Below are 16,013 nucleotides of genomic sequence, written 5' to 3'. Positions count from 1 at the left end.
CTAAAAAATTATTGGAATACTTGATCGTTGAATCTGACAAGCAAACAAAGATATTCGAGAAAAAGCCAAATTACTTTTGAATTTTTATTTCCGCTTTGTGCTCAGCTCAACTTTATCGACAAAAAAGAAACCAAATTTGTATTTTGTTTATCTTCTTTTGGTGTGAAGTGTGAATTTGTGATATGCTACCGCAAAGCTAAAATTTTTGACAATAAACCACATTCGGGATTTCCGTTTATCTAATGGAGGTTTTGCCATTGCGTATGCAACGCTAGCTAGATAACGCATAGTTTCGGCAAAATTTTTTTGTATAAATACTTGAACTGTGCCTACTAAGGCCACAGTTCCTCCTATTGTGGAAGTACGGAAACAATTCCAAATTTAGGGAATTTTTTACTTGTTTTTCTGACACAGTGTAAAATTTTAACTCAACTATAATGGCCGATAGAAAGAATCTCTTGCTGTTGTTCGATCGCCCCAATGAGCCGGTGTTCATGGAAAAGGGCAAATCGCCCACGGTCTTCGATGTGCCTGACAAATTCTTGACCGATCGCTATCGTCCCATAGGCAATGAAGTCCAAAGCCGTTTTGGTGAAAAAGCTGAACATCGTGTGCCAGTGCGAGAAATCTCCTTGCCCGATTTGCGTATTCCCATGTCCTTGGGCCGTGAGGAACAATTCTCGTTGTTTGTGCCACGCCATCGACGCATTGCTGGACGTTTGATAGACATTTTCTTGGGCATGAAAACCATCGATGACCTACAGAGTGTTGCCGTCTATGCCCGTGATCGTGTGAATCCTTACCTCTTTAATTATGCCTTGTCGGTGGCCCTATTGCATCGTCCTGACACCAAGGGCTTGGACTTGCCTTCTTTCGCCATGAACTTCCCCGACAAATTCGTTGACTCCACAGTCTTCCGTCAGGTGAGGGAAGAAGCCACTGTGGTGCCAGAAGGTTCGCGCATGCCCATTGTGGTTCCCCGCGATTATACCGCCTCCGATTTGGAACCCGAACATCGTCTATGGTACTTCCGTGAGGATATGGGCATTAATCTGCATCACTGGCATTGGGGCTAGTGACCGCACCATTGTGGCCAAAGATCGTCGTGGCGAGCTGTTCTACTACATGCATCAACAGATTATAGCCCGCTATAACATGGAACGCTTCAGCAACAACTTGTCGCGAGTGGTGCGCTTCAATAATTTCCGCGAACCCATTGTCGAGGGCTACTTCCCCAAAATGGACTCTTTAGTGGCCAGCCGTGCTTGGCCACCACGTTTCGATAACACCAGGCTGAGCGATTTGAATCGTGAATTGGATCAAATCAATTTGGACATTGCCGATTTGGAAAGATGGCGCGATCGCGTTTTCGAGGCCATCCATCAAGGCTTTGTGGTCGATGGCAGTGGCAATCGCATTGAGTTGGACGACATGCGTGGCATTGATGTTTTGGGCAACATGATGGAGGCCTCTGTCATTTCACCCAATCAAGCGGTATATGGTGATTTCCATAATATGGGTCATGTTTTCATTTCCTATGCCCATGATCCCGACCACCGTCACTTGGAGTCCTTTGGAGTAATGGGTGATTCAGCCACCGCTATGCGTGATCCCGTTTTCTACAGATGGCATGCCTATATTGACGATATCTTCCAGGAGCACAAGACCCGGCTGACGCCCTACACCTTGCCCCAATTGCAATACGATGGCATTTCCATATCCGGCATCCAGGTGGCCTCTGATGGAGGTCAACCCAACATTTTGTCTACCTTCTGGCAGCAATCTGATGTTGATTTGTCGCGTGGCATGGACTTTGTGCCTCGTGGCAATGTCTTTGCCCGTTTCACTCATTTGCAACACACTCCCTTCACCTACACCATCAATGTGAACAATGAGGGTGGTGCCCAACGTTTCGGTACAGTGCGTATCTTCTTGGGACCCAAGACCGATGAGCGTGGCCAACCCTGGCTATTGAGAGATCAGCGTTTGATGATGGTGGAATTGGACAAATTTGTGGTACAATGTAAGTGTGCGGCTACAATTTTATGGTCAATATTATTGATATATGCTTTCTTGTAGTGAATCCTGGCCAAAATACCGTACGCCGCCGTTCGAATGAGTCCAGTGTCACCATTCCCTTTGAGCGTACTTTCCGTAATTTGGACAGCAATCGTCCTGGTGAAGGTTCTGCCGAAGAATTGGAATTCAATTTCTGCGGCTGTGGCTGGCCTCAGCATATGTTGATCCCCAAGGGCCTGCCCGAGGGTATGCGTTGCGAGTTGTTTGTTATGGTCTCCAACTACGAAGACGATCGCGTAAGTGTGAAGTGAAACATGGGTAGCAAAAATCTTTATTTAACAAATTTTTTTTCTTAAGGTTGACCAAGATTTGGTTGGAGCTTGCAGTGATGCTGCCTCCTATTGTGGCGTTCGTGACCGCCTCTATCCCGATCGTCGTCCCATGGGCTATCCCTTCGATCGTTTGCCTCGTCAAAATGCTGAACGTTTGGTGAACTTCTTGACTCCCAACATGAGTGTTGTAGATGTGACCATCCGTCATGACCCCAACAGAACTGTGATGAGACAATAAAACTGGCAAAATAATATACGGCATTCCAATTTGATCAAAGACTGAAAGAATCTCCCTAAGCTACTTGATACTCTAGTATCGATTTATTCATAATCTATAAGAATATAAAGGCCTTTAGTTCGTAATCATTTAGTAATAAAAGTGCAAACATAAAAAAATGGATTTTATTTTTTGACTAAAACCATTTCGGGAAATCTATATTAATCGAAAATATGTCCATATACAATATCAGCCACATTCTATCCAGAATGCTTACAGGAGCCTTCAATCACCATAATCTAAGACCGACCACTACCATGGATACTGCTGACAGTATACACCACCCATTTTAGTTCAAGAACGAGCTTATAAATAGAGCCAATATCGATTTAGTGACCCATGGGCCTCAACTTTCAGTCGAGTGAATGTAAAGTTCTATATTTCGAGGCATTATAGTGTTATAATGAAAAAGAAGTTGCGCGACTTAAAAGAAGTTGCGCGACTTAACCCGTGTCATGTCCTTTTCGTTGTATGCCAAAGGCGGAGATTGGCTTGTTATGCGCCTTAAGAATTCAAACAGAACTTGTAAAGATTTTTTAAGTAACTCATTGCTCTCCATAGTTATTTTAAAGGATCGGAGGGTGTAAAGATGGTGTAGTACTCTACTCTACTCTACTCTAATCTAATCTACTCTACTCTACTCTATTCTACTCTACTCTACTATACTCTACTCTACTCTACTCTACTCTACTCTACTCTACTCTACTCTACTCTACTCAACTCTACTCTACTCTACTCTACTCTACTCTACTCTACTCTACTCTACTCTACTCTACTCTACTCTACTCTACTCTACTCTACTCTACTCTACTCTACTCTACTCTACTCTACTCTACTCTACTCTACTCTACTCTACTCTACTCTACTCTACTCTACTCTACTCTACTCTACTCTACTCTACTCTACTCTACTCTACTCTACTCTACTCTACTCTACTCTACTCTACTCTACTCTACTCTACTCTACTCTACTCTACTCTACTCTACTCTACTCTACTCTACTCTACTCTACTCTACTCTACTCTACTCTACTCTACTCTACTCTACTCTACTCTACTCTACTCTACTCTACTCTACTCTACTCTACTCTACTCTACTCTACTCTACTCTACTCTACTCTACTCTACTCTACTCTACTCTACTCTACTCTACTCTACTCTACTCTACTCTACTCTACTCTACTCTACTCTACTCTACTCTACTCTACTCTACTCTACTCTACTCTACTCTACTCTACTCTACTCTACTCTACTCTACTCTACTCTACTCTACTCTACTCTACTCTACTCTACTCTACTCTACTCTACTCTACTCTACTCTACTCTACTCTACTCTACTCTACTCTACTCTACTCTACTCTACTCTACTCTACTCTACTCTACTCTACTCTACTCTACTCTACTCTACTCTACTCTACTCTACTCTACTCTACTCTACTCTACTCTACTCTACTCTACTCTACTCTACTCTACTCTACTCTACTCTACTCTACTCTACTCTACTCTACTCTACTCTACTCTACTCTACTCTACTCTACTCTACTCTACTCTACTCTACTCTACTCTACTCTACTCTACTCTACTCTACTCTACTCTACTCTACTCTACTCTACTCTACTCTACTCTACTCTACTCTACTCTACTCTACTCTACTCTACTCTACTCTACTCTACTCTACTCTACTCTACTCTACTCTACTCTACTCTACTCTACTCTACTCTACTCTACTCTACTCTACTCTACTCTACTCTACTCTACTCTACTCTACTCTACTCTACTCTACTCTACTCTACTCTACTCTACTCTACTCTACTCTACTCTACTCTACTCTACTCTACTCTACTCTACTCTACTCTACTCTACTCTACTCTACTCTACTCTACTCTACTCTACTCTACTCTACTCTACTCTACTCTACTCTACTCTACTCCACTCTACTCTATAAAAAACTAATGTCGAAAAAGAAATTGTAAGCCTGTGTTACCTACAAAATTCATAATGGTTTAAGATATTCTCCTACGATTCATCATCTTCCCCACATGCCCTACACAAGCTATTACTTGCGGCACCCATTTTGCATAAGTGTGCTCGAAGTCCAAAGTGCCCCGTTACGATACCGAAAACTATACTGACCTCCTTCTTACTTCCTTTCAGTAATGGCCTCGTCTTCCCACGATTCGGGACTCCACATAGAATTATCGTCATTGTCCTACCGACCGTTTAGCTGTTGCACAGTGTTACATGCGCGATCGTCGCCCTCGTCCTTAACTCGGACTGCGCCCACCCAAAAGGCTTGGGGTTATGGAAGGCAGTCCTCTGCCCTTCACTGTAAAATTATATGCTCTTTCATTGCCCCTTACTCCGCTGTGGACCGGCTTCCAAACAATGGGGATCTTACCATTCTCGGAGAAGGCCAGTTGACTGTCCATAAAACTCGACGTCCTAGTAAAGGGTGATTTTTTTGAGGTTAGGATTTTCATGCATTAGTATTTGACAGATCACGTGGGATTTCAGACATGGTGTCAAAGAGAAAGATGCTCAGTATGCTTTGACATTTCATCATGAATAGACTTACTAACGAGCAACGCTTGCAAATCATTGAATTTTATTACCAAAATCAGTGTTCGGTTCGAAATGTGTTCATTCACCGTAACGTTGCGTCCAACAGCATCTTTGAAAAAATACGGTCCAATGATTCCACCAGCGTACAAACCACACCAAACAGTGCATTTTTCGGGATGCATGGGCAGTTCTTGAACGGCTTCTGGTTGCTCTTCACTCCAAATGCGGCAATTTTGCTTATTTACGTAGCCATTCAACCAGAAATGAGCTTCATCGCTGAACAAAATTTGTCGATAAAAAAGCGGATTTTCTGCCAACTTTTCTAGGGCCCATTCACTGAAAATGATTTGCAAGCGTTGCTCGTTAGTAAGTCTATTCATGATGAAATGTCAAAGCATACTGAGCATCTTTCTCTTTGACACCATGTCTGAAATCCCACGTGATCTGTCAAATACTAATGCATGAAAATCGTAACCTCAAAAAAATCACCCTTTATAATGCACCACACCACATCACGAATTCCGTGATGGCTGGGATCTCCACCTGCAGGACCGTGGCAGTCGAAGTCTCTCAGTCCCTGAAGATTTGTTTTCTCAATTGGAGGCCACCTTAGCGCAAAGGTTTGCATGTCCGCTTATGACGCTGAACGCCTGGGTTCGAATCCTGGCGAGACCATCAGAAAATAAAATTTCAGCGGTGGGTTTCCCCTCCTAATGCTGGCAACATTTGTCAGGTACTATGCCATGTAAAACTTCTCTCCAAAGAGGTGTCGCACTGTGGCTCGCCGTTCGGACTCGGCTATAAAAAGCAGGCCCCTTATCATTGAGCTTAAACTTGAATCGGACTGCACTCATTGATATGTGAGAAGTTTGCCCCAGTTCCTTAGTGGAATGTTCATGGGCAAAATTTGCAATTTGCAAGTCCCTGAGTTCACAATTTGGACCCCCAGGCCCACTCTGGTCTCTTACTTTGATGAATCCAAGTAGCATTAACTTCCAGATGACAACGTAAGAATTCGGTCAATCCAAGAATGTACCGCTAGCAGCAGTGGCTCGCACTTGACCTCAAGTATCGTCTCATGTATCCGATTGGAAACCTCTTCCATTCATTCCAGGTTTGGCGTCGTCGCCTCGACTTTACCGCGATGATGTTACCTGTTCTTATACTCTATCCATTCTCCTATCGCCTTAAGTCTCATAGCCCCTGTATGTCAATGGGCCGGATATCTAGAATAGTCTCCAGTGTCCTAGTGAGCGTGGTTGTTGTTTCACCTTACGTAGCACTTTTTCTTCATCGTAATTTACCAAACTACTGGCCTATACTCGAATTCAGGCCCCATTTCCAACCTACAGGCGCACTTCTAAGTATTTGACCTTTTGATTTCAATGAATGCCAATAATGGTGTTACCTGCTCGTATCCTCTATAGATTCTCCCATTGCCTTAAGTCCCATAGTCGCAGTGGTTGCCTCACATTTAATCCGTATGTCAATGAGCCGGATATCTAGAATAGTCTCCAGTGCCATAGTGGGCGTCGTTTTTGTTTCATCCTTACGTAGCACTTTTTTTTCATTGCAACCCACCAAACTACTGGACTTTACTCAGGATTCAGGCCCCATTTCCAACATAAGGGCCATTGGACACTATTTGCCCATCATCTGTGAACTTTCTCGGTACAATCCTGAATGTGACACTTCCTATTCAGTTCCCTATCCAAATCACTCTTAAGTATATCGAAATCGTTTTGTTGAGGAAACGAGGTGCTTCATATTGGCTTACCTTCGACTTCCTCGTGAAGAGACAGATTTCAGTTCTCTCTGGCTTAACATTAAGACCCATGGGTATAGCCCAGTCATATGTCATCTTTAAGACACTTTCGGGCTTACTGCTGATTCCGATCATCATCCTATCGTCTGTGTAGCAGATGGGTTCAAATACCTCCTCAGGCAGCGTACGTAATAGGTTACTTTGGTAGTCACCCATAGGAGTGGTGATAAAATGCACCCTTGTGGTGTGTCCTGCCACTTTCTCCTTTATTTGTATATCATGGAACCCACAATTTCTCCAACCCCAGATAATAAAGGCGACCACATCTCCTCCATGGCATTTTTATATGCCTTTGAAATGTAACCGTTTAACTTCGATGATATCGATAACTTTGTTAATATCATCGAAAGTATTTCTAAGAGTTAAGTAGGTCCTCAATGGTGTATATCGACCATGAATGCATTGTATGAGATTACAAATGTAAATTTCAATGAATATGATTTAATGGGGTAAGCAATCGCCTCGAAGTTCTTTATCAGTTTAGTTCATAAACAACTTTACAATGATCCATGTTTCAATCAACATCAGTCAGCAAGCAAAGGAACATCATTTGGAATTGAATTATTTAAATAAAGTAATCTTGAGTAATGGATTCGAAAGAGAGACATGGAACCATTCTAGTAAAGATTTTAATCCTGACATTCATTTGCAAGGTATTCTAGTCAAAATATTTGACAACAAATATCTGAACTTTTCACCTTTCAGTTGTCCTTGGCCATCACTTTTTATGAGCTGAATGCCATAGCGTTTTGTGAGCAAGCAAGTAAACGTTACTACTCTCTATTTGATAATTTATCGGCAGAGACCTATGCCACAACCAATGAGGAGGACTTTGCTACTCTCTACAACCGAGTGGCCACTGTAAAAGGAATTAGTCGAGATATTCTGCAAATCTCTAGGGAGGCCAAAGAATTCAATAAAACTCTAATACAAGATGCAGATCTCCGACGAGCCCTTGATAGACTCAGCTATGTTGGTGGCCTATTTGTATTGGGCGATGAATACTTTGAGTCAGTCCTGATTTCAATGAATGCCTTGAAAAGTCTCTCGACCGACAAGGACATAAAACCATACCAAGCTGAAGTTGATGCTAATGTGCAAAACATTGCACCAATTGCCTATTATCCAGATATACAGAAGATCTACGAGTCCAGTAGTGATGCCAAAGAGTTGCAATACTATTGGATGATGTGGAGAGAGAAAAATGCCATATGGGCTGCTGTTAATCTTCAAAATATTATTGATGCCATACGTAATGCAGCTAAATTGATGGGTAAGTCTTTTTCTAATTTATTGGATAAATGTTACTCCCAGTGTAGTGTAGGATGACCACAGCTTCTCTGATCATCGTTATATAAGTTTCAGCTTTGGAGAAAATACTGCAGAAGTGGTCCCTAGGCTAAACAGAAGAAAGGCGGATTGGGATAAATTTCGGCACAAATTCTGCACGTCTATCCGTATTAGACCAGAAAGGGAAGTGACAACTATGCAGGATACATAATGGTCAAACGGATCACGAAGGCCCTGAATGACTCGCTTGTGTCAGCATGTCCTAGTGCCAAGCCAAGGGGCAAACAGCGACCGCCATGGTCGACCCCAGAGCTGGTTGGTCTAAGGAAGGACTGCAGAAAACTCTTCAATAGAGCGAAAGCCACAAGAGTACCACACAATTGGGACATCTATAAGGCTGAGCTGAGAAAATATAAGAGCGAGCCTAGAAAGGCTAAGAACAAATCCTGGGTAGAATTCTGCAGCTGCGTGGGGGATACCTCTGAGGCCTCTAGACAAAGGGAGATTCTGTCCTCGAGATCTACTACCCTGGGGTATAATCAGAAGTCAGAGAATGTATGGAGAATGTCTAGTAAGGAGACACTAGAACTACTCGTTGATACCCCTTTCCCGTCTGAGTCGAATATCATTTGGGCGATAAAAAGCTTCGACTCCTTAAGTCGATGTATCACCGGTTGATGATGTATCACCGGTTGAATCACAAGCTGTGTCCAACAGACTGGCTTCTTGGCTTAGGGAGATGTACTCCGGTTGTATCAGCATGTCGGATGCAGCGATACACTAGAACTATTCGTTGGTACACATATCCCTGAAAATTCTCCAACGGACAACGTGGCGCCGAAAGAGGTTGTCACTGGTATGCATTCATCGCAGGTTATTAGGGAAATTGTGTCTGAGCCGAAAATCCTTTTGGACGATAAGAAGTTTCGACACCTTTAAGTCGCCAAGTCCTAATGACGCATCACCCTTTGAATTATAAGCTGTGTCTGATAGTCTTGTTCCTTGGCTTAGGGAGATATACTCTGCTTGTATCAGCATGTCATATATACCTGCAGGATGGAGGGACACGAAGGTCATTTTCATTCCGGAAGCAGAAAAACCCTACCACACGAAGGCGAAAGGTTTTCGTCCTATTAGTCTTTCATCCTTTATGTTGAAGACTATTGAGGGGTTGATAGAAACATATCTTAGGGCAAAGATCCCTGGAGATCGCTGGCAGCAGCATGCATATAGTAAAGGGAAACCCACTAAAACAGCTCTTCACGACCAAGTCGCCTACATAGAGGGTTCTCGGACTGTCAAGGAATATACAATGGTAGCATTTCTAGATATTGAAGGTGCTTTCAATAATGTAAAATCGACGTCAATCATGAAGAAGTTGGAGTTTCTAGGTATCAACTCTACCTTGTGCAAGTTTGTTAATATCTTACTTACTAAAAGATGCATTAAGGCAAGCTTGGGATCTGTGTATCTCAAAAAATGGGTCACCAGAGGAACACCTCAAGGAGGTGTACTGTCTCCTCTATTTTGGAATATAGCCATTAACAATATGCTATTGTCTCTGGAAAAAAAAAAGGTTGTGGCTCTGGATATCTCCAAGGTATTTTGTAGAGTCTGGCACTGTGCACAACTATCAAAGCTTGTCGCATTTGGTGTCGGTAATGACTTCGTTCGATTTATTTCCAGTTTTCTCAGAGATCGCACTATTCTAGTCGTTATAGATGGGTTCTCATCCAATGAGCATAAATTGACCACAAGTGTACGCCAAGGCTCTGTTCTTTCTCCTTCTCATATTCTTATTTTCATCAACGATCTGTTGAGTCAGACATCGAATCCGATCTACTCATTTGCGGATGACAGTAATCTCTGCCATTCGTACTCATTCGACCATAGGACGAGTCTTCGAGAAATTGAGGACAAGAGGCGAGTTATGGACGATACACTCTGCCAGGATTTACTGGCCATTTCTGAGTGGGGTTGAACGAATCAACTAGATTACGATCATCTTTGTCTATCAACGGTGTCGATGTTGAGCAATCAGAAGCTCTTAATGTTCTGGGCATGAAGATACAAAGTGATGCCCGTTGGATTTGAAGTGTCGAAAGAAGCATTCAAGTGTTTAGGCTTCCTTAAACTGTGTAAGAATTACTTCACTCCGTCTGATCATCTTAACATCTACACCACTTTCATAAGGCCAAAAATGGAATACAATTCACATGTATGCGGTGGTGCTTCAAAATCATCCCTTGAGGTACTGGATCGTGTACAGAGGAGAACGATGGCTTTGATTGCCTCCCTTCATCATCGTCGCCATGTGGGTTGTTTGGCGCTGTTCTATAGGTACTTTCATGGCGTGTGTTCGTCTGATATTCGTCTTCTTATTCCTGATGTAAGGATGTTTGTCAGGGATACTAGACATTCCAGGAACTCACACTAGTTTGTAATTGATTGGCCAGCGGATCGCATAATGCATTATAGAGATAATTCTTTTATCGTCCGAAATGTTCGTATGTGGATTAGACTTCGGCTAATGTTTTTCCCACCCACTTTGACATCCAGAGATTTAAGACAAATGTCAGTAAACAGTTCCCCCTCCAATACCTAATTTTTTTTCGCCAACTCAATGCACTGCATTTATAGGGGACATCTACTGCGTGTTGGTTGATAGAAAAACAATTGCGGTAAGGGGAAAGTTTCTCACCACTCTTAGAGATATACTCCAGGAAGCTCTAGGTGCCACAGCGAAGTGGGCTACCGAAAGTGGTCTAGATATAAATCCGTGCAAGACGGATGTCGTTCTTTTAAGCAGGACATACAAGTTGTCAATAGCGGAAACTGTCTTCTTGGAAGGAGAGAATGTTCCATTTACAGAAAACGCAAAGTACTTGAGTGTTTTGCTGGATAAAAAATTTAACTCCAAATCCAACAGTGCATGGAATGGAAAGTGCATGAAAGGCAACTCTTGCCCCATACAACTGCAAGAGAGCCATTGGCACAAGTTGGAAATTTAGACCGCGTGTCATGTATTGGGTATATACTGCAGTTGTCAGACCTATAATGGTATATGGTGTTGTGGTCTGGTGGACGGCGCTTCAAAAGTCCACGTAATGTTCAATACTTAACCGGACACTGAGAACAACATCATCTGATGCACTGAATTAAATGCTACATCTTATGCCTCTGGACATTATGGCTACCCAAATTGCAGCGACCACTGCCGTGAGGTTAAAGGTGCTTTCTCTTTGGTTATGTGGTGGCTACGGACACTGTGTTATCCTTGATACAATGTTTGATGTTCCAGGCAGTGTGGATTATACCCTACCTGAGCCGTTTGTTGATAAAAAGTACTGTACCACTATTCCTGATAAAGGGTGATTTTTTTGAGGTTAGGATTTTCATGCATTAGTATTTGACAGATCACGTGGGATTTCAGACATGGTGTCAAAGAGAAAGATGCTCAGTATGCTTTGACATTTCATCATGAATAGACTTACTAACGAGCAACGCTTGCAAATCATTGAATTTTATTACCAAAATCAGTGTTCGGTTCGAAATGTGTTCAAATTTTGACAAATTTTGTTCAGCGATGAGGCTCATTTCTGGTTGAATGGCTACGTAAATAAGCAAAATTGCCGCATTTGGAGTGAAGAGCAACCAGAAGCCGTTCAAGAACTGCCCATGCATCCCGAAAAATGCACTGTTTGGTGTGGTTTGTACGCTGGTGGAATCATTGGACCGTATTTTTTCAAAGATGCTGTTGGACGCAACGTTACGGTGAATGAACACATTTCGAACCGAACACTGATTTTGGTAATAAAATTCAATGATTTGCAAGCGTTGCTCGTTAGTAAGTCTATTCATGATGAAATGTCAAAGCATACTGAGCATCTTTCTCTTTGACACCATGTCTGAAATCCCACGTGATCTGTCAAATACTAATGCATGAAAATCCTAACCTCAAAAAAATCACCCTTTACAACCGATTGGGACTACGATATCCCTGATGATATGATATCAATGGTACTAGACGGATGGTTCCAAACTAGACGGCCAGGTGGGCTTTGGGGTGTACTCTAAAGATCTAGAACTGGTCATATCGAAAAGGTTACCCACCACTGCAGTGTGTATCAAGCGGAGATCCTTGCAATGAAGGAAGTGGTGGAATGGCTAAGATATAATGTCATCACGACGATTGGAATAAATATCGTCTAAGACAGCCAGGCAGCCATTAAATCCCTGGAGAAAGTATTTCTGAACACAAAAACCACCTCAGCAGATATTTCAACGATGTGGCTGAACAGTTCAAAATTCACCTGTTCTGGGTGCTGGGCCACAGAGATATCCCAGGGAATAGTAAAGCGGACGAACTTGCGAGACTGGGAACTACCCTACACATTCTAGGGAAACTGGAATCCGTTGGCATGCCTTTAGCGACATGTAAGCTAAATTTTCAGAACCAGGACAACGAATGATAGATGGTCACAAAGAGGGGGCTGGTTGCATTCCAAAACTATGTGGCCTAATCTAGACTTGAAGAAGTCTACAGCTTTGCTGTTACTGGCTAGAACAGACGTCTCAGTCATTGTGTCCGTCATGACAGGTCCCTGTCTGATAAGAAACCATGCAGACAGACTGAAGGTTGCCAGCAACAACTTTTACAGAAGCTGTCAGGACATGGAAGAAAAAGAAACTATAGAATAACTTATGTGTGTGTGTGTGTGTTTCGCGCACTAGCAGTCAGAAGGAGTTACACTTTAGGTTCTCATTTTTTTGGGAACCTGTCTTATGCGGATGTAAACATTCGCAAGTTGTAGGACTTTTTAAAGCGATCTAAATGGTTCAACGGAAGGAACTAAAAGGGGGCGGTGTGGACCCCAGAAACGTGGTCCTGAAAGAGGGTATGAATTTCGTGCTCTACTCTGCCTACTGCCTTTCATTTGAGGTCCATATTGCCATCATCGGTAAATACGTATGTCCGATTTAGCTGTTTTTTTCGAAGTTGAGGTGGTCCCCCAGACACTTAACCCTGAAAAAATTATGAGCATCGTGGTCTACTTTAATATACCATACCATTTACTTAAATATACCATACCCCATATTGCCATTGGTTTAAGGGGAGTTTATGGGATTAGGCTTCACCCCAATACATTGCCACAAAATTGGTTATCAAATTCGTTTTCTAAACTCAAATACCTTTCATTTTAGCTGCATATTGTGAGGGTCGGTAAATTTGTACTCTTTGTGGGGTGTTTAAGGGTAGGGGCGTGCCCCAAATACATGGTCCAACATTTGTATATCAGATTCGCATTCTACTACCTTTATTTAAGCCCCATATTGCGATAGTCAGTAAATAATTGCTGTTTATTTTGAGGAAGGGGTAGACCTCCAGAAAATTGGTCTCGGAAGTGGGCGTCAATGTCATGCTATTCTCCCCAATACCTTTCATTTGAGCCCCACATTTACCTGGTCGGTAAATATGTCCGATGTAGGTGTGTTTTGGGTTTTGGTAGTGGGGTGGTCCCTCAAACACTTAGTCCTGAAAATAAATCAGCATTGTTCTCTACTCTTATATATCATTTTTTGTTTGAACCCCATATTGTCATTGGCCTCAAAACTGGATATCAAATTTGTTCTCTAATCTCAAATACCTTATATTTAAAACCCTTATTGCAAAAGTCAGCAAATATGTCTGGTTTGGGTATGGACCCTAATGGCCAGATATTGATAGATTAATATCTAGCTCCACCCTCTTAAAGATCTTAAGATCCAAATTGTCATGGCGAGTAAATACATCCTATTTAGGGGTTTTTATAGAGGTGAGACGTCACCTAGTCATTTGGTCCTGAATGTTGACTTCAGATTCATGGTCTTCTCCTAATAACCTTTCATTTGGGCCCCATATTTCCATAGACGGCAATCATGTTCGATTTGGAGGTGTTTTTTTGGGGGATGGGGCGGCCATTAGTGACTTGGCTCTGAAAATACCTATCAGATTCGTGTTCTACTCTAAAATATCCTCTTAAATACCATATTGCAATTATCAGCAAATACGTCCTATTTAGGTGGTGCTATCGGAGTGGGGTGGCCTCATAGACACTTTTTCCGGAATATTGATATTAGATTCGTGCTTTACTCCCAAAGACCTTTTATTTGCGATCCATATTGCTATGGTGGTAAATTTTACCTGTTTGGGGAGTTTTTGGGAAGGTGCGGCCCCCCAAACACTTGGTCGCACATTTGAGTACCAAATTCGTATTCAAGTTTTTTTCTTCTTTCAGATCGTTCTCCACTTGATTTCTACTACAATGCCTATGAATCACCAGAAATTTTAGTTCAAATGGATCAGATTATGTTGGAACTTAAACCTGCCTATTTACAATTACACGCCTACATACGCAATGAATTAGCCAGAAAATATAACCATGAAGAATTGCGGGATACTGGACCCATACCCGATCATTTATTCCAACAAGTTCTGGCACAAACGTGGAAGGAGAACAGTGTCATTGAAGAGCATTTTCCTTTTCGAGACTTGCCCTCCTATGATCGTCTTGTGGAAGGTCTAAGCAGCCAGAAACTGATTTTCCATGCCCAAGGCTTTTATAGATCTTTGGGTTTCACGGACCTGCAGGAAGATTTTATTCAAAATCGTCTCAAAGAAGTGGGTGCTGCAGAAGCCAGTGCAGACTGTAGAGCAAATATTTTCGATATGACACCCAATGTGCGTATGCAGTACTGTCCCAATATCGATTTTAGGAATTTTATGCAAATGCATGGTCACTTGGGACGTATTCATTATGCAGTTGAAAAACACAAATTGCCTTCATACTTTTTTCAGGCCTATGGCTTGGAATATGCCGTGGCTGAAGCTGTTACTCTGGCAGCATCTACCCCAAAACATCTACAAACTTTAGGTTTGGCAAGGGACTTGAAATATTCTGAGGAAACGCTAAGGAATCGCCACATACGCATGGCCATTCATACTTTTCTAAATATACCCTTATTCTATGTCCACACCAAAGTGATTAACGAAATGCTGCAAGGCAATGTCAAATTGGATGGAGTTAATCGTCTCTACTGGAAGCTAATGCAGGAATATGTTGGTGTGGAACCTCCCATGGATAGAGGTGAAAGTTGCCTAGATCTACCCTACAAATTCTATTTGGATTTGGAAACCAATCATCAGACTTTGTAAGAGAAATTGGAACGTTTTTTGTGTTAAATTATGAACATTATGTTTTTAGGAAATTTGTGTCGGAAATTTTGGGTTACCAATTGTATGAAGCTTTTTGTCAACTCACCAACGGGCAAACTCCTTTGCATAATTGTAATTTCTATGGCAACAGCAAAGTGGGGAATGCTTTAAGGTGAAATGAAATTGCTATAATTTTAGTTACAAAATTAAGAATTTGAAATCTTTTTTAGATCCATGATGTCTCTGGGATCCGGTAAACCTTACCATGAGATCTTAAATGAAATTTTACCTCATAATCCTTCCATAAACGCTCAGTCCTTATTAGCATATTATCAACCTATTATCGATTGGCTGAAAAACTTCAATAGCAAAAATAAAATCCATATTGGATGGGATGATACCAAGAGAAGTGAGTGAAAAATACTTCATTACATTTTTTATACTATTTTTTACTATTCTTTTATTTGCAGAGATTATGTAAATGGAGTTTTTAGTTATTGAATATCTAGAACAAA

At 41.9% G+C, this 16,013-nt stretch overlaps 2 protein-coding genes across 2 annotated transcripts; both read left to right on the top strand.

The window, feature by feature from the left end:
* The first annotated feature begins 371 nt into the window (after positions 1 to 371).
* LOC106080884 (phenoloxidase 2) lies at positions 372 to 2,730 on the top strand. Its single transcript, XM_013242488.2, is given in 4 exon segments — positions 372 to 1,069; positions 1,071 to 2,023; positions 2,080 to 2,315; positions 2,377 to 2,730. Coding segments are annotated over 4 exon segments (2,034 nt in total). The 5' UTR covers positions 372 to 437; the 3' UTR covers positions 2,590 to 2,730.
* Positions 2,731 to 7,406: 4,676 nt separating this feature from the next.
* Positions 7,407 to 16,013, top strand: LOC106080891 (angiotensin-converting enzyme). The gene is made up of 7 exons (XM_059369883.1): positions 7,407 to 7,462; positions 7,542 to 7,587; positions 7,719 to 8,286; positions 14,582 to 15,494; positions 15,548 to 15,670; positions 15,729 to 15,907; positions 15,969 to 16,013. The coding sequence occupies exons 1-7, from the start codon at positions 7,407 to 7,409 to the stop codon at positions 15,977 to 15,979; spliced, it is 1,896 nt and encodes a 631-aa protein (XP_059225866.1). The 3' UTR covers positions 15,980 to 16,013.

The sequence above is a fragment of the Stomoxys calcitrans genome, chromosome 5 (genome assembly GCF_963082655.1).
Source record: "Stomoxys calcitrans chromosome 5, idStoCalc2.1, whole genome shotgun sequence".
NCBI lineage: Eukaryota > Metazoa > Arthropoda > Insecta > Diptera > Muscidae > Stomoxys > Stomoxys calcitrans.
This window is presented reverse-complemented; position numbering and strand designations above follow the sequence as displayed.